We start from the raw sequence: 26764 nt of genomic DNA on the forward strand, positions 1-26764 counted from the left end.
ATGTACATTTTGGTCAGAATTTGGACAGGAAGTTCCTAAAGTTACCCCCCTTCGGCTGATCACGAGTACAAAAAAATTTCAACCAACTAACTATAAAATCCCTTATTTTAAAATATTTAAGGTTAGCCCAGCGGTCAAAATTTGCTGAATCGTTCGTTTAACTATTAAACAAACAAACAAAGTGATTTTGTAGAGGTACACTTCGAGAAATAGGATTTTGAAGAATTTAAACTGAAAAACTTATAATAGTTCATTTTTGCATTGAAAAATGCGTGATTTTCAAATGAAATATTTTTTTATGAAAAAATCTGTCGTTTAATTTTGAAAAAAAAAATAATTACTTCTTGTAACTGGTGATCAAAATGTTCTTAATAATTTTTTGAAATTTTTTTTTAAACGACGCGTTTTGAATTTATAGTGGAAAATCTCCCCTCCCCTTCTCTCTGTAAGTTACGTTTCTCACAGCGTCTTTCAGACTTGGGACGAAAGCAATGCTACGATTCTACAAATACAAATAAAAATTCCTAGCTGGAAAATATCTTTTACTTAAAATGTAAAATTATATTTATCACAAGTATAAAACTTTATATCTGGATTTAAATGAAGATGAATGAGGTATTTCTGAAATTTTAAGACACCCCCCCCCCCCTCCATTCTTATCTGCGATGCAGGACATTAGAGCTTGAAAAAAAAAATATCGGTTACGTCTGCATAATTTTTTATAATTGGCATATTGAACTCCTTAAGTAATGTCCTTCATTCGTGTATACAGATTAAATATTGACTACTAATATTTTTGGTTACTCTAAACGTGTCCGGTTTGGAGTTCATGTACGCAGGTGCAGTTTCAAACCTTTATATGACTTCTACTTGCATTGAATATTATTTTTTTAAGTGAACGAACAGTGGTATATGTACAACTCTCTTGTGATGAATTGGAATATATGTACATATAGGTTTTAAATTATTTCTGTTTTCAAACGAGAGGGGTGCCCCCCCCCCCCCCCGAGGTATTGTATCCTTCTGTTGTTTCAGTAAATAAAATAGAAATGATGTAGTCGTCCATATTAACTTCAATTGTACCAAATTGTAAATTATTTATCAATATTAAAATTATTCATGTGCCTGAATCATCTACTATGGTATCATCTACATTGGTATCAATCGTTTTGTTTTTATTCGAGGAAATACGAACTGAAACTGTTTACAGTAAAAGATTTTCTCAATGGGGTGCAACCGTTGTAGGTAAATAATTTTTCACTTTTATACTTACTTTAATTTGTATAAACTTTGGCTTTCAATTCTTATGTTCCTTGGAACACACTGTAAATGTATCTGTGTATTTGTGAGGGAAAAAACCCATAATTCTTCGGAAAACAGGAGGAATAACTCAGCTAAGGGGAGGAAAGACATACATTTTTAGAGTTGTTTCTCTTTGATCAGTGACCTTCTGAAAACGGTTACTCTTTTTAATTATTTTTTCAAAGAAAAGCAAGAAACGTTTATTTTCATAATACATGTATGATAATATTTAGATATACCGGTAATATTTATTCTCAACGTTATGCGGCCGATTGTAACGGGAAAAAGCAATACAGAGTAGCATAAACATTTTTAGATTAAAAAAAATGCCTTTGTGTAAATCATAAATACAATATTTAAGAATTATTGAACTAAATTTAAATTAAAGAAGTTTAAGGAACCCGTCTTTTTTTATGGAAGGGGGGGGGGGGGTTATTGCAATTGCGCAAATGATCAAGGATAGGATTTGGTATTCCTAAAGAAACCACAATAAAAACCTCTATTCTATTTTTTTTTTTACATTGATTACATCGGGATCGTATCGCTCGTCATTTTGACGCTTCGTAATTAACGTCAAATTTAACGTTATGTTAAACGTTTTATTGAAATCGCAAGAGTTATCTCCCCCAGTGTGTTGTACGTCTTTAATGTCTCGCACCTTTTTACTTCTAACAGCAGGTCTAGTTTCCTCTACACATTTTGTCTTTGGTTCCTTCAACTGTGTGAAACACATTCCAGAATAATGTCCTATTCTATGGCATCGGTAGCACTTTTGGTTAAATGCATAACATAAAACGTTAGGTTGCGCATTTCCACACCTTCCGCACACAAGATGCTGACATGAAGGGAAATTGAACTTCAGTCTCCACAGCGGTTGGAAAGAATATTCCATCGCTGAATTTGTCCTAATGATACGTCTGCTTCCTCTATAAACAACAGTTATCATCTGGGGAAACTCGCTATTTAGCTCTTGTAGAGGTCCAGGATCTAACTACTAAAAACATACAATACAAATGAGAAATTATACAATACAAATAAAAATTATACAATAAAATTAATGAAATATTAAAGAATACAAATGGAAAATTATAGAATACAAATAAAAATTATACAATACAAATAAAAAATTATACAATACAAATGGAGAATTATTGAATACAAATGAAAAATATAGAATACAAATAAAAATTTTACAATGCAAATGAAAATTTATAGAATACAAATGAAAAATTATAGAATACAAATGGAAACTTTTACAATACAAATGGAAAATTATACAATACAAATAAAAATTATACAATACAAATGGAAAGTTATACATTACAAATGGAAAATTATACAATACATATGGAAAAGATCGAATATTGCAACATTTGACATGCCAAATGGTTATTTTTATAATTAGCGCTTAAATATATCAACAGAAACTAATCAGTGTAGATTTCCGTCAACGATGACACCATATATATAATTATAGAATTATACAAAATTTAATATGATATAAAGTCTTATAGGAAAAGGCTAAAAATTAGATTTAAACCTTCGCAGGAAATTAACTAACTACAATTATGTTGTTTTAATGTTTGGTTTTCCTTCAATTCCTCTGACATATATATTATCTTATTTACAAGAAACAACAAGTGCGCTGGTTCTCCCCTGACTGATGTTTAGATTTATCATAAAGAAACAAAACAGTTGAAACTGCAGGTTTACCATCACTGTTCACTGATAACAGAGAATGACCCGGGTTTCTGAAAATCTCATTCTTGGAGAGTTTTTAAATTAATTACATTAGCTGGCTGTACACAGCTGTAGATAATGTAATGACTGACTTGGATGCGACCTCACGCCATTCTGAGGGCTGGATATTATAAACTGTGTACAATCAGAGGCCACAATTTACAAATACCGATATAGATGTATGTATAAAACTCTGAACTCGCTAGGATTCCCCGAAAACAGGTGCAAACATTCCTTCAGATTCTCCTCCACTCAGACTTTTTTTTTCTCGGACAACTCCCATCTCAGGTTCTTCATTCACATTGAATTTTGGATGAGAAGTGACCATATCGAAATGAATCTAATTGTAAGGTGAGTGTAAATAATGGTATGTTTTGGTTGGTACGAAACCGTAATTTTAAGGAAAATTAATAAATATATTTTAAATATATTCTTTTGATCTGATCCTAAGTAAAGCCAGCGTGGCTTCGTCATGTTCATGTTCCATATCAAAATATTTCACTTCAAATTACTTGTGCGAATGTCAGGCGAATTAAGTGTAGATAAATATGCAATTACAGGTTAATTTGTTTTGGGGACACATTCTATCGGTCTGCAACAGCTGATAAACGTGTGAATATCAAATTCTCAGCTCTCGAGTTCACATTTCTCTGTAATTTATCATTCCCCCCACATTTAATACTATATAAGGCAACCAGTTTGTAAAATCGAAGTTATTAAAAAAGGAAAAAGAATTCACTGCATATATATAATACATGTCATATTTAGTCCGAATAGGTTATAATCATCAACTGAGTAATTGTTAAAGATTAATAACAAAAGAAATCCGTACATGTTTATACATCGAAATTTGAAATCCATGGATATGTAACGTTTAAAATTCCAATAAAGATTATGCACAGATCGGAGGGGGGTAGGTGGGTTCTGATCCTAAAGGATTGTCAGAGTTATTTAATTTAAATAGTAAGGTAAGAAAAAAAATTACCTTGAACTTCCACTCTAAAGACAGACCCCTCGTATGTCGGTAACCCCCCCCCCCCCCATTCTACACATATAAAAGTTTTAGTTAAGTTTGTAAGATGAATGCGTTGGTTAATTATATTAAGTCAATAAACTTTCAAAAAATGACATAAAGTGCTATAGATCACTTGATAAAATGCAGTTGACATACAAGTATTTACTTGCGCCTGCATATGTAATAACAATTAATACCAGGACGTAAATCTGTATGTAGAAATTTCAAAACTCTACAAATAATTGTTCTTAATATCTTAATTTGATTTATAATTTATGTAATGAATTCACCGTGAAAACAAAATAATTATGTTAAAATTTATTCAAGATTTCGCATGTTCGGAAGTTAATATAAATTTTAAACCATCTCTAAACAGTTTTTTTTTTGTTTTGAACATATTTTATTATGTAATAAATACATAACTGGATTGGGCAGCAGGCTCAGCCTATATAAGCCCTCTCCACAGGTACAAGGTTAATTAAAATATATATATTTCTACGTATAAATACAGGTTCACATCACCAATAAGTTATAGTTAAGTAACAGAAAATTAAATGGAATTTAGGGGAAAAAAATAAGAGTGGAAAAAAATGAAATGAATACCGGTTTATGTGAAAATGAGAGAAAAAACTGAAAAAAGGGAATCACAGCAATTTATATAAAATACAATGAATGTGTATTTGATTTAAACAAGAAACAAATATTTCATAATTTTACATCATTTATGACACCTCTTGGCTTGTGAAATATATTTATGAACACAATCATACAATTTCATATTTTTTGCATAAGGAATATTACTATCACCAAATAACAATAGATTAAGAGATACGGGATGTTGCAGGTCTATACTAGATATACAATTAAAAAGAGTATTTCTTTGCTCGACATAACATGGACACTCTAAGAAAAAATGATATGCATTTTCAGTATGAAAACCAGTTTTCACATTTGGAACTTTCATTTATATAATCTTTCTGTAAATCAGCATTTAAACTACTAGCAATATTTCTTAATTGACAATGAATAATATTTTGATTACGATTTCCATGATTAAAATGCTTATTGGGAGTTCTGTAATAAGCCTTTTTAATGGTATTAGTGAATGAAGATAGAGGTGGTAAATTTCCAATATGATATGGTAAATTATTCCATAGTTTAACTGCAGATGGGAAATAGATGTGGTCCTAGTTTGAGGAATAAGAAAAGTAAGACCATCATTGTTTCTTAAGGAATATGGGGTGCGGGGTTGAATACAAGGTTTTAGTAAATCTTGAAGGTATTGTGGTGCTATCCCATACACTATCTTGTAAAATAATATTGATTTATGCACTTTCCTTCTGACATATAGTATATCCCACCCCAGTTCATCATATGAAAGTGTTCTTGATGAGTTCACTCTCATTCCTGTAATAATTCTTGCAGCAGTAATTTGAACTTCTAATAAAGATGATTCCCTTTCATTACAATTATCCAAAACAACATCACCATTTTCTAAGACTGGTCTAATAAATGACATGCATGTATATATTTTTATTAACGCGTCTCGACAAAGAGAATGTTTTAACATTCGTAGAATATTTAAACGTTTACACGCTTTTTCATACGTAATTTGTATGTGAGATTTCCAGTTGGCATCACACTGAAAATTTAGTCCTAAATGTGTGCGATTGTTAGATGGTTCAATAATTGGGCCATTTATGCCAAATTTAACATTAGGATGAGAAATATTTTTTCTGGAAAAATTTACATTCACTGTTTTCTGTTCAACTATCCATTGTTTTGACCACTGATCCAACTTCTCTAAGTCATTTGTCAATGAGTTTGCAGCACTGACTATATCATTGTCATCAATAATGTAGAGTGAAGTATCATTTAAGCAAATAGTCGAACATTATTTGTTAAATTTGAAAAAAATATCATTAATATATAATACATGTATATAATATGAATAAGAAAGGTCCTAGAACAGATCCTTGAGGGACACCTGAACTAGTTGATCCAAGAGTTGATGCATGACCATCAAGGACCACCCTTTGTTTTCTGTTCACTAAGTAATTTTTTAACCAAGTTTAAAATTTGATCTGATATTCCAATTTCCCTCAATTTAGATGATTCCTTCATGCCAGACCCTATCAAAGGCTTTAGAAATATCACAAAACACAAATCCTACATTCCGGCCTTTATCAAGATTGGAAAAAACAAAAAAATTAACAGCACAGATTAATAAATCAATACCACCTGGAAAATGGTGGAGAATTGTAAAATCATTATCCAAACTAAACAATAAACATAAGCCAACACCTCCTCTTAAGGTGGATGGTCAAACACTATTTCATCCTATAGACAAAGCTAATGCCATAAACAAATTCTTTTCAGATATCTATTGCATTAGTAATGAACCTGATTTACCACCCCAGGGACCAGGTCCCCCCTTACACCATATGGAAACATTTTGAATTAAAGATAAAGTACTAGACCAGTTACAAATCATTAATAAATGTAAGCCATCAGGTCCTGATGGTGTTTCACCTCGAATTTTAAAACATATTGCACAATCAATCTACAAGCCTCTGACAAAATTATTTAACATATCACTTAACAATGGAACACTTCCTAACATTTGGAAAATTGCCCAGGTTACACCAGTTTATAAAAAAAAAAAAAAGAAAATGCAGACGATGTCAATAACTATAGACCAATATCAGTAATATCTGTTGTTTGCAAATTATTAGAAAAAATTATTGTCAAGCATCTACACAAATATATATATTTGAAAATAAAAAACTATATAAGTTCCAGTCTGCTTTTCAAACAGGTGACTCAACCACTATCCAGTTGGTGGAAATCTATAATGCTATTATATCTCTAAACAGTTGACGATGAAGCAGTCATTGTGATGCCTCTTTCTGAGAACGACTGTGCTGCCACCTACAAAGTTTTGATCGCTGGTGACGCATACGTCGGCAAGACAGCGTTGCTAAGATGTCTGATGGGATACGAGTTTTCCCCACAATTGCGACCCACAGTAGGTAAAAAACAATTATCATATACGAACTGATAAAGGGAACCATAATACATTAATTATATTAAAATATCCAATATTAGCTGATGTATATATATCATTACTGATATGTAATTATATAATATCTGATGATTAATTTCTTATTAATTGTCAGACGTTGTGAATTTATGATATATTTCCAAAATCATTCACTTTTTTCTCAACAGCCGTGGATTTTGTGACAAAACCGTTTGAGGTCGATGGAGCTCTGATCCAGATGATGATCTGGTGAGTATATGAAGCTTTGATCCAGATGATGATTCGGTGAGTATATGGAGCTCTGATCCACATGATGATCCGGTGAGTATATGGGGCTCTGATCCAGATGATGGTCTAGTGAGTATATGGAGCTCTGATCCAGATGATGATCTAGTGAGTATATGGAGCTCTGATCCAGATGATGATCTGGTGAGTATATGGGGCTCTGATCCAGATGATGATCTAGTGAGTATATGAAGCTCTGATCCAGATGATGGTCTAGTGAGTATATGGGGCTCTGATCTAGATGATGAACTGGTGAGTATATGGCTCTGATCCAGATGATGAGTATATGGCTCTGATCCAGATGATGATCTGGTGAGTATATGGAGCTCTGATCTAGATGATGATCTGGTGAGTATATGGAGCTCTGATCCAGATGATGATCTAGTGAGTATATGGGGCTCTGATCTAGATGATGATCTGGTGAGTATATGGCTCTGATCCAGATGATGATGATCTGGTGAGTATATGGGGCTCTGATCCAGATGATGATCCGGTGAGTATATGGAGCTCTGATCCAGATGATGATCTAGTGAGTATATGGGGCTCTGATCCAGATGATGATCCGGTGAGTATATGGAGCTCTGATCCAGATGATGATCTGGTGATGGTGTGCTGATTTATAGTATAGCACTGACTGATAGGATATTCTGGTGAGTATAGCTGAGAACTTACTGACAGTACAGCACTGACTGACATGATGATTTCATAGTTCTAACTTACATGATGATCTATTTGGTTTATTACTGACATTAATAATTAGATTACTGGTATATATTACTGATTTAGAGGATGATCTGGTTGGTATAGATAAGTACCAACGTATTAGGGATGTGCGATTTTATCGGTATACCGGTATATCGCGATTTTTTATTGCGTGATACGTATCGTGATACGGAGACTTAAGTACCGGTATTTGGTACATAATTATAAATTCCGGAAATTATTCATTTATTTGTTCAAACTATTGAATGACAATTAAAGGGAATGTAAAAAAATGTTGAAAACAGTTAAACAACGGCATCCAAACATGTTTACATTAAATAAATAAAGAAATTAAAAGGTTAAGTTATGTTTTAGAGCATATTTTAAAGAAATATTATGGAAATTCTTTTGAAATTGTAGTAAAAATTGTGTGTAAAAATATCACGATTTATTGTGATATTTTTGGGAAAAAATCGTGATATATCACGATACGAAATTTTTGCCGATACCCATCCCTACAACGTATAGTATAATTTGATGGGTATAGAACTGACTTAGGTGATGATTTGGTTGTTGTAGTATTGACAAATATCATTATCTGGTTGCTTAGAGGATGATCTGGTTGTTGTAGTATTGACTTAGAGGATGATCTGATTGGTGTAGAACCGACTTATAAGATGATGATTTGATTGGTATAGTACTGACGTAAAGAAGGATTTGATTGGTGTAGCACTGACATAGACGAGGATCTGATTGGTACAATACAATACTGACCTAAAGGTTGATGATGAGGATTTGTGTAAAGAGTTGATTTTGATGAGGATGTGATTGGTATAGGTTGTATTATTTGAGTTTTAGCAATAATTGATCAATGATGACATGGGGAACATGGGACTGTTTAGAGTTATATAGTGAATATTGTCCTTGTTTAATATCTAGTGAGTATTGTACTGACTTCGATAAAGAATCGGTGAGTCTGCAGAGTATATGTAGGCATATAGGCATGGGTTAACAATAATTGAACAAAGTAAGAAGTGGATGTTGAATTGAACATCCATGCAAAGAAATAAATGCGAAATGAATATTATTTATTTTTGGTCAAAATGATTAACCCTGAATACTTCAAACCGCATAAAGATAAATGAACATTGAAGAAAACAGATAAATACATACAATGCTCATTAAAAATTGTTTACAAGAAGTGATCATTTTACTCAGCATTTCATTTTTCATTTTTGCATTATTTTGAAGCAGGAAAATGAAACTTGTATTAATTTGTAATACAGGGACAGTGCTGGTCAGAAAAGGTTTATGTCCATGACAAGACAACAGTACAAAGAGGTCAAGGTAAGATAACAGGTCAAGGTCAGGTAGAAGTATACTAAGAAGTCAAGGTAAGACAACAGGTCAAAGTCAGATAGCAGTACCAAGAGGTCAAGGTAAGAGAATAAGACACAACAGTACAAAGAAGTCAGGGTGCAACAAAAGGACATGGCAGCAGTACAAAGAAGTCAAAGTAAGACAATTATTAAGAGGACATGGCAGCAGTTCAAAGAAGTCAAGGTAGGACAATACAACATGACAGTTTAACAAAGTAGTCAAGTATAGATAAAAGGAAATGACAGCAGTACAAAGAAGTCAAGTAAAGAAAACAGGACACGACAGCAGTACAAAGAAGTCAAGTAAAGAAAACAGGACATGACAGCAGTACAAAGAAGTCAGGTAAAGAAAACAGGACACGACAGCAGTACAAAGAAGTCAAGTAAAGAAAACAGGACACGACAGCAGTACAAAGAAGTCAAAAAGTCAATAGGAAACAAAGCAGTACAAAGAAGTTTAGCAAAGAAAAGAGGGCATGCCAACAGTATAGAGAAGTCAAGGTAGGACAGTAGGGCATGACAATAGTACAAAGTAGTCAAGTAAAGACAAGAGGAAATGACAGCAGTACAAAAAAAGTCAAAGTGATACAGTAGGACACAACAACAGTACAAAGAAGTCAAGATCAGACAATGGTACACGACAACAGTACAAAGAAGTCAAGATCAGACAATGGTACACGACAACAGTACAAAGAAGTCAAGATCAGACAATGGTACACAACAACAGTACAAAGAAGTCAAGATCAGACAATGGTACACAACAACAGTACAAAGAAGTCAAGGTTAGACAAAAAGACAAGAAAGCAGTACAATTAGTCAAGGTTTGACAATAGAACAATAAGAAAGAAGTATAAAAGATTAAGTAGAAAGACATTAAAAGATAACAGCGGAAAGAGATCAAGGTCAGCTGATAATGGAAAGAAGACAGGGAAATACCACATAATAAAGAGGTTGACAAAGTATAAAAGTCGAGTCAACAGCAAGCATAAAAGTATTAAGTTTGGCCAACAAGAGAAAACTGACAACTGACAACAAGAGAAAACTGACAACTGACAACAAGAGGAAACTGACAACAAGAGAAAACTGACAACAAGAGAAAACTGACAACTGACAACAAGAGAAAACTGACAACAGTAATTCTACTGAAAAATCAAATAAAACATCTGTAAAGATTAGATGAAATTAATGTAAGTAGGACAACTTAATAAAGAAAACAAGACAGCAAAATAAAGAGTAAAGGAAAAAATAAGAGTTCCATGTTTTTGTAACTCATCCATGTTGAAATGAAAAGAAATTCCATTGCCCACAGCATATTCTATTTGTAATTAGGTTACTGAGGACAACATTAGTATATTGGATTCAATTAATCATGCCATAAAACTGTCAGTGTCTGATATTCAGTCAGCTTGATCCACTGTATTCCATTAATCTGCATTGTAACAGTTTCTAGTAATTAGCATTAACGTAATGTTCACAGACTCGGTTATCAGCTATTCATTTACCGTAGATAGTCCTCACATAGATACGTCAGGTTAGAGTTACCTCTCTTTAATTCGTGTCTCAGATGCCTTTTCAACACTTCATTTTGCTTTTGCAAGTATCTTATAGTACCGGTACATTTCTAAGATTTTCACAGGTATCTGTAATATTGAAAACCACTGCAGATGCATGAAAAAGCCCAGAAGCACCAATACCTTAAATTCAAAACACCAAGTTTACAAAAATATAAGTACAATTGATGAAACTCGGGAAAAAAGAGGTACAAAACTGAATCAGATTACAGGGTTATAGGATTTTCAAGGGACATTCACTTCTCTTGTTCTCTCTGGTTCTCTGATTTTACGTTTTCAGCTCACCTGAGCCGAAGGCTGAGGTGAGCTTTCCTGATCGAAATTTGTCCGTTGTCGTTGTAAACTTTTCACATTTTCATCTTCTTCTCAAGAACAACCGGGCCAATTTCAACCAAACTTGCCACAAAGTATTCTTGGGTAAAGGGGATTCAAGTATGTTTAAATGAAGGGCCACGCCTTCTTCCAAGGGGAGATAATGCAAATTGGTGAAAAAATTATGGCACTATTAAAAATCTTCTTCTCAATAACCCCTGTGCTGGAAAATATGAAACTTAAGTGGAAGCAACCTCAGGTAGTGTAGATTCAATTTTTTTTTCAAATCATGACCCCGGGGGTAGGGTGGGGCCACAGTGGGCGATCAAAGTTTTACATAGGAATACATAGGGAAAATCTTTAAAAATCTTCTTCTCAAGAACAACAAACCCATGATTGGTCACATTTATATGGAAGCATCCTCAAGTAGTGTAGATTTAAGTTTGTTCAAATCATGACCCCCGGGGGTAGGGTGGGGCCACTGTGGGCGATCAAAGTTTTACATAGGAATACATAGGGAACATCTTTAAAAATCTTTTTCTCAAGAACAGCAAAGCCTTGATTGGTCATATTTATATGGAAGCATCCCCAGGTAGCGTAGATTCAAGTTTGTTCAAATCATGACCCCCGGGGTTAGGGTAAAGCCACTGTGGGTGATCAATGACCTCCGAGGGGTAGGGTGGGGCCACAGTGGGCGAAAAAAGTTTTATTTAATGGAGTAAACTAAATGATAAAGTATGTTTTCTGCACAAACAATTTTTTTTAAAAAGTTTTTCCATCATATTTTTTTTCTTCTGAACCTCTTCTAACCCTAACCCTGCATGAATATGATATGAGCATAAAGTCTTCAACATACTGAAATTGTCACATTTCTGGTCATATCCTGAGAAATTCGCGATACTAATATGTCCACCAAGGTCCATGAGCTTTTTGTGTGTGTATATGCACGGTTATCACTGTGATGTTAGACATTACAGTCACGTGACTATTTTATGTATATTAGGATATTTTTGTGATGCTGGACATTACAGTCACGTGACTACTTTATGTTTATTAGAATATATTTTTGTGATGTTGGGCAACAACCTTGTTTGTAAATACAACCTATCCTTATGTTGTATTTTGCCTGACATGTTTCATATCATTTGTTAGGTCATTGCTTTTATACTAAATTTGACTTAGAAGTACTCCGTCTATCTGATCAATATAGAGTGTTCACCTCGGATGTGACCGGTCAACAGGAGATACTTTCTCCTATTTGGTACCTGATCCCACCTCTGGTGTTTCCAGGGGTCGTGTTCTTGCCCTTCACAATTCGATTTGTCTATTGTACTGTATTAAAACCATTTTTCAGGTTTACAGTAATATGTATTTGCATAAAACATTCAGTATAATATAAGAAATACTGCATGTAGTTGAGTGTAACATTGAAAATTTTCACCCCTCGAAAACCAATTGGGTTTTTTCGGGGGGGGGGGGGATTTTCAATGTTACACTCAACTACATACAGCATTTATATAATATTTCAGTATTATAACACTGTGTTTCAGGGGATCGCTGTGGTGTTCGATATTTCAGACAGGTCCACGTTTACACATCTCTCTTTCTGGCTGGAAAGCATCAACAACGTAAGGATTCCATTAATCCACAACCAAAGTTCATCAATAGATTAACAGAGAAAATTTACTACATGAATTAGGAATTATCAATATACATGTACATCAGTCAATCAGTTGGTGATTAATAAAAGGCGTAACAAATTCAAAGTAATTTTAAGATTTCAGTAAAGTTTATTAAGGTCTGCATGTATATGGTCATGATTATTTTAAACATATCGTTTAATGTGATCTTTGTATTTCCCGATGGTAGCATGTTATTAATATCAATCTTCATCTGTCTCAATTATTCAATAGTGCGTCTCGAATTTTGTGTGTAATTATGAATCAGTGCCGATAATCCTGATTGGAAACAAAGCCGACCTCAAAGAGCGCAGAATGGTGTCAATTTCTGAAGCTAAAAAGGTAACAAGCGTATCGATTATGTTTTCAGTGTTATACAACTATAAAAGAGACACCAAATTAAATATTGATTACCTTAACAGTGAATCGTTTACTAATTGTTACAATGAATCAATCATATGGTCAATATGTTTGCGGTGTTTATCATTGGAATTGATTTAAATACAATTTTTTTTCAGAAAATATTTGACAGAAATATGTAATACTAGTATATATATACCCTATGATAAAACTCCTTTGTTTACTTCCTTAACAAATTTAGGCACAAATCGATTCTTGCTAGAGTATAATGAATTGTAGATACGTTTCAGGCAAATTTCATGCAAAAGAGGCAGAGGCAGTGGTAACAAAGCGAAATTTGTTATTATTTTTTTCCTACTAGCTCTGATGTTCATTGTTGCCATTTTTTTCCTTCATGAAATTCCAGGATTTTTTCTGGTTTTGCCCTTTGTCCATTAAAAGCTTTTAATATTAAAAAAGTCCTAGATAATTCACGTTTCAAGTTTGTTTCACCTTCACAAACAATTTGCAATTTGGTGATAAACAACTATGGTAATCTTAAAGGACTATAAGGTAATTGTAAAAATCGATCGATCGCTTTTTGAAATAAAATGCGTCTGCAAAGGTATCTTTATCTTTTCTTCAGTTCGCAAACAAAGAGATGGCTTTTGATTATTTCGAAACCAGCGCTAAAACAGGGACCAATGTTTTTGCTGCCTTTCAGAAATTAGCATATCACGTGACAGAAATTTGTAATCCACAAGTGGTAAGTCGCAGTGCAAGATTTTGAAAAAAAAAATTGTAAGAGGCTCCTTGTGAAATGTATTCACAATCATTCTGTTCAAAACTTTACAATTATTATTGAAACGACTTGTACATGCAAAAAGGAAATATTGTTGGTTACAATGTAGAAATGCATGCATATTGAATACATTAGGCCAAATAAAAAAATATGCGTGGTTCCGGTTACCCGACCGTCCCTATTTTATACCCCCGACCCTAAGCTTTTTTTTTTTGGCAATTTTCATATATTTTTTTTCGGAATTTTCCCCAATTTCCATCAATAGCTTCGGTTTAAGTTTTAGTTTCAGCAACGACGGCCTCCTTGCAAAACATAGTGCAAGTGTTTAATAGTTTTAAATCCAAAGCAAGCTAGCACGTAGGTGTCCCCTACCAATATTGACTAGTATTTTATCACACCACATCTAAATGCCACTTGCAAAGCAGTGATAGGTATTATTTAGAAAAATTTAAAAAAAAATCATTTAAAAAAAAAAAAAATCCCTACCTACCTACCCTAATTTTTTTGGTGGTGTAACCGGAACCACACATATTTTTTTATTTGGCCTTAGGTGCATAGAAAATCAATCTTCATCAGTCTATGTCAAGTATGAAGACTCATGTTGATTAGAGTTGGAGACAGGGCGACAAACAGACAAATCAAAAGCAATTTGATCCCCCATAACTATCTTTGATTTTAAAAATATAATTGAATAAAATTAAGCAGAGACATTTGCAGGCTTTGTTTTACTTTACATGTATTTTACTGATCAACATCTGAATTGTTGTAAAAATATATATTATATTCTGTTCGCGTTACACACTGATCACGTCAGTTAGCATAATTAGAAAGAAAAGAATTGAATGGCTAAATATGGATTTTTTTTATACAGATGAAAAGTTATCACCCACACATGTTAAGACCACCGGAAGTATTAGCAGTGAAAAAATCAGCTTTACCGTATAAAGTTGAAAACGTCACAAGAATTCCGGAAAAGTTCAAACCTGTGGGTCAACTGAGGACCTCGATGCGGGGCGGAAAATACAAGTTCCGGGTCCGGAAGCGGAAGAAGAAATATGCTCAATGTTGCTCAGTCCAGTAGATTGGCATTCTGTACCCATTTATTCAGGATTTACTCGTCAGTTGCATCGTTTTTGCATTGTAGCTTTGTACATGGAAAATGGTTTAAATCTGACATTCTGTTTGATTCGAATCGCAGGAAACATGGACTCCATATGTAGGAAATGCTTTTTTTTTTGCTATACGTACACTAAGTAATGTGATATTTTCCTGATTTTGGTATTTATATTTTACTTTAAATATATTATCATAGGTTTTTTACAATTATATAAAAAAGTTTCAATAACGTTTTGGAGAAGAGTTGAAAAAGAACCAAAGGGCATTACATTAAAGAATACAATAAATAGCTAAATTATAGCTTTATTTAGTTTTCAAAATAACCAAGGACTTCTAGGTATTTGTCATTGTTTTTAAACTTTTGTTAAATTACAAAGAGTACACATGAATTTAAAGCCACACACAAGAGTTTTAGATACAGAGGTACTTTTAATATTGATCTCTTGTTGCGTATGTCGTAGGATCAATTCAGCTTCATAATAGGAATTTTCTTACTTAAACTTGAAATTAAGCATTTAAGCATATGTAAAGTATTGAGAAAACAGGCAATATAAGAAAACCCAACATTAATCTGAGACTGTACACAATGACATATTGTGATAATGGCTCTATAGACAACTGATCGCGGCTATCATAGAGGGAAAACAAACAATTCCATTAGTAAGAATTGTTTACTTTGTCTACATTAAACAGTCTTCCTGGGGTCTATACAGATTTGCAATATCTCTGGATATTAATTAAAATCCAGAATGATTATGTTTAACACATGCATAAGTTTTTCTTCTGCTATTTAAAAGCCGATATCAATTTATACATAGAACATTTTGATATTCTATTGAATGGAGGGTTAGGCGTTTTAACAAGATCACAAATTTCCCTTTATATTGGAATTGTTTAAAATATTTGCACATGCAAAATATTTACCCTGACATCATCAACAAAGTGTATACAGTTAATGAAAAGTTACAAAATTAGAAATATGGATGTTTCCAACCACAAGGGTATACTTTGCAACATCCAAACAAATCATTGTCAACAATTGAATCCATTAATCTGCATGTTTGAAATTGAATCATGCTATTGTAACTAAGACCTCCATGCACGGATTCAGTATTATAGCGATGTTTGTTTTAAATATTTAAAAGATTTGTCTGGCACGTGCTCCCGGAGTAAAATGTCTGTATTTGTTCTATAGATTGGCGTAATTGATACCACATCCGTTTAAATATTTGCCACGGCCTGTGTTAAGGAACAGACTCGTGCAAGTTGTATTAAATATTTGTCAAGAAATGCCGCACTCTGGGACGGGAGGTTTAATCCTTGTGAGGAACTGATCATTGTAGATAGGACTTCGTCAGCAGTGATCCGCTACGTACCTCACTATTGAGCGATCACTCCATACTCATTGCTATTTCAAATTTTTCTATTTAAGGATTATAATAGATCTATTCAGTAGGTGTTCCTGCATTGTTTGACATAGTAGTCCAATCAGCGGGTTTTCAGCGGTGTTAGAAGGGACAGATATCATTGTATTGGGGTACAGGAGTACGTGTCCCCCGTTCACACATTGTACGGGGTTACACGGGGATCATTGGATTTCTCCTATGGAGGAACAAAAGATGACTTTTACGTGTACCTTCACGAGTACTTAACGGACAAATCCGCTCTCATAGAGTTGTATATACATAAATAAACGCAGCGATACACAAAAAATACTGGAAATGTGAAGTATAGAAAGTTTTCAACAGGAAAAGTAAGTACATTTCGCATGGAATTTTCCAAATAATTTTGTAAACCCTTAGTATCATGTAATTATATTAAAATGTCATCATGATATTTAAAACAATAAATATTGTAAAATTGTTCCCTTTTGGTAATCTGTAAAATCTTATTACAAAAAGATTCGTTATAAATGATTTTTTTAAATTTCTTTTAAGAAAATATAGAAAATACATCATTTTAAATAATAAATGTTATATGCATGCGTTATTAGACAAAAAAAAAAAAAAAAAAAAAAAAAAAAAAAAAGATAAAAAAAAAGCTATAAAAATAATATTGCAAAAATTTCTCAGATAGGATAGTGCTTACAATATATATTAATCTTCAGAATTCTTATATTCTATTTAGAAATCTAGCCAAGAACTCTTTATAAAGAGTTGATCCTTGCATTAAATGATATTGAATGTGATAATATCCAGTGCCAAAATGTAATTAACATTTCGAGTCAAAAAAGCTCCCCTCTGAGTAACAGCCATTCTACGCGATAAAAGAAAACCACAGGTATTGTAACAATGCCTCGTAGAAACTTTTCACTCTTTATGCAATATTTTGTGACGATATTAGTCAGCGTAAATAAAGGCACACAATCAAACTTCAAGGTGATTTTGATAACAGAATACATGCCTCTTATAATTAAAAAAAGGACTAGATATGACATTAATTGATTTTTAACGAACACAAAAGCAGCATTTAAATCGTTTTCAATTAAATTCAAACAGTTGACGAATTACTTTATCGATATGCATCACTGAAAACCAAAGTGAACGTGAATCTGAGATATTTAAATGAACTTGCTTGATACTAAAATCATTAAAAATTTCACAGTTTCTATGATTGGTTTTATGGTGAGCTCATGATATTTTTACAGGTACAATTATGACCATAGATAATCAGGAAATCGCTATTGTTCTGGCGCGGAAAAGGGATGAAAAAGTTTTACAGAAGGAGTTATCAACGATTAAAATAGAAAAACACAACTCCGTAGCCGACATCAAACGATGTCAGAAAGAAATGAAAAAACGGCTGAAAAAGATCCGAGATAGGCAGAGAGAAATACAAAGGTCAAGGACAAAGATAGAGGAACCACAGGAAGACGCGGATTTTGGCATGCCTACCGTTCCGGTTTCTGTCAAATCACAAGCCCGACCAAAAACCGGACCACCATCTTCTTTGAGAAATAAGGTGTCAAACTTTTTCAAACCGAAACTTGAGCTAAATGACCCGCAGGTAGAAATAGATCCATCCCTTGTGTCAGATCAGACAAAATCTAAAATAGACTTGAGACCAGCAACGGCGCGTGCGCTGATGGAAGATAAGTCTCTTCTTGATAGATGTCGCTCTGCCGGCAGATTAGGTACCAAAGCTTCAGAATGTAGGTACTTCGATCCAGACGAAATCAACGACAGGAATAAATTTTACAACGGTCTTGTAAACAACTGGAAGCGCACTGAAAAAGAAAACTACAACAACATTGAAATGAAAGTAGGACAGTTCTTGGGACAAAATAATGAACTGCTGAATCGCCGAGTAATGCGATCCAACTTTTTACGACAAACGGACGTTCCCGTGGTTCAGAGGAAGAAAACTTCCACTCTAGAGACTCATTACTCTTCCTCGCCACAAGTAAGACCTGTATCTTCCGGTAATGACTTCCGGCCTTCAGATAGAGTCTTCAAACACACTGCTCTTCCACAAAGGGTGTTGTCGGCAGCCATTAGCAGTCGACATCCAACAGAGAATCGGTCTCGCGTGAGGCCGTTCTCTCATAAATGACGTGGTGTACTTTACTGCAGTCAAGTTGACTTTATGTTACAGACATTGTCTAGGAATTGCAAAAATAATTTTATGTTTAAAAACTGAACTGTTTTTGTTAGGAAAATATTTATTTTATGTGTTATATGTACATGACATTGTACATGTATTAATGAGTATTACATGTAATATCATTCATGTTTTACAATGAATGAGTTTATCTGCAAGACGTTGGCTTTTAGCACTGTCTTCTTTCATTTACCTGACTAGCTCGCTAGAATTTGTTAGAAATGTTATTAAAGGATAAACTTTTCTGAATGTGAACATTTTAGCACTGGTTATACATGAACGTTTATTCCAGAGGGTAAAGTCCAGTGCTTTATCACCAAGGCCGGAAATATATTACATCCTCTGTAGTTCTTCAATGTTTCCTTGTATCGGGAAAAAATCGTTATGTGACGGCTTTTCAGTTGTGGTTAAGATATGGCTGACTTAATAAATTAATTACATGGTAGCTTTACCTTCAAATGAATATTAAATATATTAAATATTAATGGTAATATTTTTGTTTATGGTAAAACATGTTTTTGTGAAACCTTTTAAATTTTACTTCATATGCATAAATTATAAAATTGGTATTGTCACCAAGAGGCACGTACTGGATTTCCTTACGACGGCCGAAGATTGAAAAGAATGTTCATCAGATGGGAAAGGAAGGGGGGGGGGGGGTCTGGAAAAGAAATCATGAAAAGAATATAAATCACTTTGTCATAAAAAAAAGGTCTGCATTTAAAAAATGTATGTTAATTGTACTACAGCATGAAGATCGGGATCGATCCTACAGTGTTTAAAGGTCACGGCGCAGGGGTCAGGCGGACGAAAAGTATGCGCGAAAGACTTCTTTCTTCTTTTAATGTTTTTCTTTTAGGGTGCAATTTTCCTCCTTTCCTCTTTCTCTTTTCTTTGTCACCTATTGAGTTTTCCCTTTCGAATGACTTCTAGATTGTGTGGCCTGCCTATTAAGAGGAATCTATACCGGCCAAAGTTCGAAGGGTATGGATATCCGGAAAAATGCTTTCATAAATCCCCTTTGTAATTTTAACAACTGACAGAATGCAACTTCTTACGATCCATTCCAAATATGTTATGAAATCCTCCCCTTGGCCCAGTGCAGGGGGTCAGAATCTTAATTTTTGGCAATTACTCATTTTTACACTATGGACGTATAGAGGATATGGACTGGACCCTTTAATTGCGATAGACGAATGGTATATTTTTAATTGTTGAGGTACACTGATTCATCAACATATACGTTAATTTTCATGTCCTGATTGGATGATTGATCTACAATCTTATTTTACTTAATATAATTCTGATTCTGATTGACATACCATTATGATTCCAGACAAATACTCTGAATATGATATTAAAAAGATGTCTGAGTTCTTCTTTGACAATAACTACCTATATGTAGTGTTTGAAGACTGTCTTTCATCTATCTGTTGGAATTCGCATGGGTACTAATTGTACTAATTCAACAGACCTGTTTTGTACTCTTATGACGAGAATTTATTCGAAATCTTCTACATGAGCAGAAGAAGTCTTGCTCAAGCTTTCAATTTGACATTAAAATATATTGGCGACATATATTCAATTGACAGACATTCATTTTTGTTCTTACTTTGACAGGTCGATGGCCCCAACCCACCTCTGATTTTTCAGAAGTCCCTAATCTGATGCTTAAAGGACTTCTTCCATAATTTCAAAAATTTGACAAATGAACGTTTATGTTTACACGTACATACATTCGGCTTGAAGTCTAGTTTGAGCCAGCGGTCGATGACTTTCGAGTTAATTAATTTGGTAATCACTAAGTACGGTGACGTCAATTGCAAATCTATCTACATATACATGATAATAATACCAAAAGGACCGCAAAAGAATCGTAAACCACTAAAGGCAAGAGTGGTGTTTCGGGGTAAAAAAAAAATTACAGGTAGGAGGTATGACACACCAAAATTGCATTGAATGGATGATTAAAGTATCTCTTTTAAATATTTGAAATCCAATATTAGCTCTTCATTATATCTAAAATGATTATTTTGTTTTTTTGGTTTAGGGTAAGGTTAACCTTTGTTTTTGATTTTCAGGGGAAAAAAAGTGAAAAGTTGTTTTAGCTGCAAACCAGACACTTTGGACTTTATAGTTTGCTGTTAATTAATGCATAATTTAAACATCTAATAGGACATGTAAAAAAAAAACTCGGGAATTAAAGACATTTTTTTTTAAACAAAAAATATTTGTCGAAAAAATCGGAGTTTTTCTTTTAACTGTATAAATAAAAATTCAAGAAACATTTTACTTTTTGAAAAAAAAAAATAATTAAATTAAAATGAATTGCAAAATCAAAAAAAAAAAAAAAAAAAAAAAAAAAAAAAAAAAAAAGATTCAATTTTTTATCTTTGAACCTACCAGATCTAGATTAAACTGGTGTAGACTGGAATTATATAGAAAGGAAATCTTTAACAATGTCACAAAAGTATTAAATTTATTAGTTTTACAATTTACAAATTAATTGAAATTATAAAGAAATTGAATTCCTTTAGGCAAATGTATCAGATAGACAGTAAATTATCGATTGATTTGAATTGTTTGCATTAATGTTAATCGGGATGGGTTTTATTTCAATCAGGATTTGGTGCATAAACTGTGTTAATAAATCAACAATTGTTTACTTTTTAATATCTTTTGTAAACTGCAAGATGTAGAGGATCGATATTCAATGTTTTGTCCACGCGGCTGGATTGGAAGTTATATCACGATCGACCTGGACAAAATTTTAAAGAATACATTGTATTTTTTTTTCAGTCACTTTATGTTTGCAAATCAGTATAGTCCAACGACGTCCTGCTACCCTTTGAAAATAACTTCTTTAAATTTATCCATTGAAAAAAATTGATATTTTAAAGACTGTGAATAAAAACAGGTGCTATTTTCAAATTGTGAAAATAACAGAGCTTCTTAGTTAGCCATTATAGTGAAAGGGAAAATCGGAAATGTAATACAAAGAAAATTAATGAATAGGATTTTGTTGCTGTTGTTGTTACTTTCTTTTATTCGGACTTCGCAGTCACTAGAATCAGAAAACATTAAATCCGACTTCAAATAAATTTTCTTATTCTGATGACTGCGAAGTACGAGTGAAAAAAAAATCGTGTTTAACGAGAAGAATTTTCGCTTATAACATATTTTTACGTTCTCCCAAGATGTCCCAAGTGAGCTTTGTGGTGAACCTTTCGTTTCCTCCAATTTTTTTTTTTTTACAGAGAATGGAAGTTGATATTTAGGTTCTGCACCCTTCAATAAGAATTTAGATCAATGCCTATAGATTTCCGAAAGAAATCCCAGCTTTACAATTGTCAGTCTCCCAGCTTTACAATTAATAGTCAGGTATCCCAGTGAGAGTTACCTCTCTTTACAAAGGGTCAATGAATATGGTGATTTCTCAATTTTAGAGTTATCTCTCTTAGCATATGTTCAGACATCCTTGATTTAGGGCGTATTTGTTTTCCCTGTAATTATTTATATCATAGGATAAATATGCGAGCACTCTCATGTAGTGTACGTTCAAGGTGTAGATTCTAATTTGTTCAAATCAATGTCCCACGGGATAGGGTGGGGACATAATAACGGAACAAAGTTTCACATGGGAATATGTAACGTTGCAGTTTAGGAATAAAATCTTTAAAATCTTCCCAAGAATAGAATGGTTAGTAATATTAATATGCAGGCATCCTCGGATAATGTAGATTCAAGTTTGTTCAAATCATGGTACTGAGGGTTATTGTGGGGCCGCAATAAAGGATCCTTTTTCATGGGAATACAGTGTCTTTATGAAAAAATTCGTTAAAAATTTTCTTCTCACGAACAGCAAGGCTAAGATTTAATAAGTGATCACTGATATGTGATTACTAATACCCCTCCCTCCCCGATCCCGAAACACTCACACGACATAGGTTTTTCAGGATTGAGGAATCTGTTTACTTTTTTTTTTTGCAAGTCAAAAAATTTCTTAGTCTGACATTTATAAGATTTAATGTGTACGAAAGCCCATTGAGATCATTTTTGTAGGTTAAAAAATATTATATTTTTCGCGTTATAAGGCGTAAGTTTCGCGTTATAAGGCGAAACTTTCGGGTTATAACGCGAAACTTTCCCTGTAAAACAAAGACATTTGCTTTTATTGCTCCATTTTCTTTTAATATAATAATCTAGTTTACTCATTACATTGAAAAATGAAAGACTGTTTTGAACTTGGATTATCACAAGCTTAAATTTTATGTTTTCTCGCTACTGAATGTGTATCTCCCTTTTCTAAATCATTTTTGTCGTTTTATTTTATCTTTCTCAACGCTGTTCAAACATTTTCAAAGTCTATGCGAGTTTTTCCAAAGTGAAACTCTATAATTATGAATTTCAGCAGTTTTAATTTATAGCGCTTGTTCACGAACTTTTTAATAACCCCTCGTATATGTAAATAAGGTAAGAAAATTAAGAAAAGGAGAACCCTCCTCCCTGATAAATTTGTGATTAACAGTATCCTATTATAATTATTCTTGAAAAAGCATCATATGGCACGTTTAGCCCATGAAATGATACATTGTTCCCTTACTTTAAAGCCAGATTTCTACAGTGTATAATGTATAGTCCAAAAAGATGGATTTTTTAACCAATGGTAAAGTTGTAGTTTACTTAACTGATTAAAAAAAAGATCTTCCAAAAAAAAAAAATCAGTCTAAAGAATTTCTTGGATTCAACAAAACAAGAAAATCTTTAAAAAAATAATCATTTTATTAATAAGAAGGGTATTGAAATTAAATGTAAATTTTTCAAGACTATTCTACCCATTTCTCGCACCAATTCTCTTTTACAACTTCTAATGAAATGTCATTTATAAATTCATAGAAATCCCCGTCTGTGTTCATGTTTCTGATCTGTCAGTCAAGATCACAAGTTCCTAAGTAACATGATTATATATGTATAATTTCGCGTTATAACGCGAAAGTTACGCGTTTATTCGTGAAGCTTTCGCGTTAAAGTTACGCGTTTATTTGCGAAAGTTATGCGTTAAAACGCGAAAGTTTCGCGTTATATAGAGAAATTTATTTTTTTTTTAACCTGCGAAAATCAGCTCAATGGGCTTTCGTAAATGTGGAACCAACTCCCCTGAAAAAAAAAAATCGTGTTTATTCATATATCTACCCTTATGCAGTAGTGATGCATGTGTAAACATTCAGCAGGTCTGTAATAACAATTATCAATTCCTTGTAAATGATTTTAGTATGCATCTCTATAAAGATAAAGCATTATTTTGATTTAAAGTTTTTTATCTCAAGACACTAAATGGAAATGTCTTAAGACAGACAGTTTTTTTTCAATAGAGACATCCACTTCAACAAGGGAAATTGTGTGCACTTTTCTTTATCATAAAAAAAAATCATGATGTTTTGCAAAGTCAGTAATGAAATATTTCGACCCCCCCCCCTCCACACCCACCCCCCCCCCCCCAAAAAAAAATGGATGGAAAATGTATTACTTATCATGCCTAATACGTTCTATAGATATTGATTGCTTTAGTCTGGCAAGCTGTTTTGAAAAGCTATTACTTCGTCATATAGTGTAGATTCAAGTTTGTTCAAATCGTGTCCACAGAGAATAGGGTGGAGGCTTTATAGGGTTACGGTATCAACGTTTTATATGGGTATATATTTCTATTGAAAAAAAATCTTTACAGAAGTTTTTTGTAAAGAAGAAATGCACTACCTGTAAGATAAGTCATATTAATAGCAAGCATTGCAATGAAGCATTTAAGGTCGTGTTGATTCAAGTTTGTTTAAATCATGATCCTCATGGTAGGGTCAGGGCACGATAGATCATTAACGTTTTACACGAAAATGTATAGAAAAGAAATCTCTTACAATCTACTCAGTAATAGTTGTAAGTGATAAGTGATATTAATATGCCAGCATCCAGGTACTGTAGATTCAAGTTTGTTCAAACCATGGCACTGGGGCATAGGTAGAGCCATTGTTCTGAAGAAACGCAAGGACAAATGTGACTAAGCTGCAGTCAGTGTTGGGGTCAATTACTTTGAAATGTAATTAAATACTTTTAAATACATTGAAAATTTTGTCAATTACATGCAATTACAATTACATTGATTTTTACAATTAATTAATTAGTAATTAATTACTTTCAATTACTTTGAAGAATGTAATTAAATACATTTCAATTACTTTTGTTTCACTTTCAAAAATCTTTAAAAAAAAAAAAAAACAAATACATGTAAATTTAAGGTAGGGGGAATATTTGAAATAAAAAAAAAAGACAGGTGTCTGTGATGCTTGTGTGTTTCATGAACACAAGACTTAGTCCTTAATGTGCATTTATCAATAGACTACCTTGATGAAATTTGATTAAAAACGAGTTTTCAAGAGTTTATGAATCAAACATAAAATACTTCCCAAATTATTTCAGCTATAGGTAGGCAAGCCAAACACCTTAAATTGCAAATGTTGACAATTTTGATACAATTAATATTTGTTTTATGTAATAACCATTTCAGATACCAAATGCATATATGTATATAAAGATCTGTTTAAATGTTAAAAATAGTGATTCAATATATATTTCTTTTCTGAAGTATATAAATAGTAGAGCATTCTTAATAGTATTTAATAAATCTCTATCTTTGAATTTAACAAAGCATGGTGTAAAACTATATAAAACTTTGGAGGGTTGTTTTATAGCAATTTACAGCTGAGAGTTGAAGGGCAACAAGGCAGGTCTTAATGACACATTAAATTATCTTCTATTCTTTTTGATTATCAAGCAACAAAAAATTGAAATGTTTTCATGCCTATACCAATGAGAGGTTAGGGTTGGATACCGTTAAGGATGAAACGGTACGATACCATGCCGGTATTTTTGAAACGATACGGTATTTTTAACGATACGGTACTATGCATTGATGAATGAGAATGAGGGTTCATTTTTTAACAAATGTGCTTTCACCATTCACTAACGTTTCAATGATATAATCTAAAATGAGCTTATAAACTTTGTTCCATGCTTTTAAGAGATAACAATAGATATTTCTAATATTCAAATTACAAACATTTCATTTCAACCTTTTAATAATGATCAACAAAACAAATCAATTGAATCCCAAACAAATTAATTTGCACAAATCGGCTGACTGCTTCACCCCCGGTTGCCAGGACCCTTTTGTTTGGTCGCACTAAATGACAAAACATTAGATAATGTATAGATCACATTCTTTTTCGACATTTTGCCTTTTTAATTTACATTTATTATCAGTTTTTATTTGTAAAATTAAAATAAGATTCATGCGAATGTATTTTTAATTTTTAAAAAAAAAATATACGTATTGATTTACCTCGAATATCGGCAATCGAAAGTAAGTATCGTTCTAAGAATCCATTTCGTTACATTTAATTAGCCTACCTTTCCAATGAGCAGAGAATTCAATTTTAGCCAGTTTGGAATCTTTTTTTTTTTAATCAAATTGAATGAAAGGTTGAGAAGTACCGTTATTAGTACCGGTTTTAAATGAAACGGTATTTTACCGGTATTTTTGAAATAACTATTCGGTACGGTATTGGTACCGAGTACCGGTATCCAACCCTATGAGAGGTAGAACAAAATTTTTGATAAACAGTAAACTAGTATTAATGTACTCCTATTCAAACTAATATTTTTATAAACAAGCCAATATATCAAATTCATTTATCAAGATATAAAAAAGTTTAAGATTTTGAAAAACAGAAGGGCTTCATTGAGTAAGTCAAAATAACTGTAAAATGTGAATCTGTTTGAAATATTATCCTATTAAATACACATAAAATGTGTATTTAATTAAGTAATT

The 26764-nt window shown here is 32.8% G+C and overlaps 2 protein-coding genes across 2 annotated transcripts; both read left to right on the forward strand.

Moving 5' to 3' along the window:
* The first annotated feature begins 2938 nt into the window (after positions 1 to 2938).
* LOC133202850 (uncharacterized) lies at positions 2939 to 15549 on the forward strand. Its single transcript, XM_061338727.1, has 8 exons — positions 2939 to 3393; positions 6934 to 7089; positions 7289 to 7349; positions 9374 to 9434; positions 12900 to 12977; positions 13263 to 13370; positions 14014 to 14133; positions 15041 to 15549. Exons 2-8 carry the CDS (start codon positions 6957 to 6959, stop codon positions 15248 to 15250), a joined length of 771 nt encoding a protein of 256 aa, XP_061194711.1. The 5' UTR covers positions 2939 to 3393; positions 6934 to 6956; the 3' UTR covers positions 15251 to 15549.
* A 1042-nt stretch (positions 15550 to 16591) lies between these two features.
* Positions 16592 to 18873, forward strand: LOC133202861 (uncharacterized). The gene is made up of 2 exons (XM_061338737.1): positions 16592 to 17038; positions 17933 to 18873. The coding sequence occupies exon 2, from the start codon at positions 17941 to 17943 to the stop codon at positions 18835 to 18837; it is 897 nt and encodes a 298-aa protein (XP_061194721.1). The 5' UTR covers positions 16592 to 17038; positions 17933 to 17940; the 3' UTR covers positions 18838 to 18873.
* The last annotated feature ends 7891 nt before the right edge of the window (positions 18874 to 26764 follow it).

This window comes from Saccostrea echinata, unplaced genomic scaffold, assembly GCF_033153115.1.
Source record: "Saccostrea echinata isolate AGI-Se365-2 ecotype Australia unplaced genomic scaffold, CSIRO_AGI_Sech_v1 ptg000002l, whole genome shotgun sequence".
Taxonomy (NCBI): Eukaryota; Metazoa; Mollusca; class Bivalvia; order Ostreida; family Ostreidae; genus Saccostrea; species Saccostrea echinata.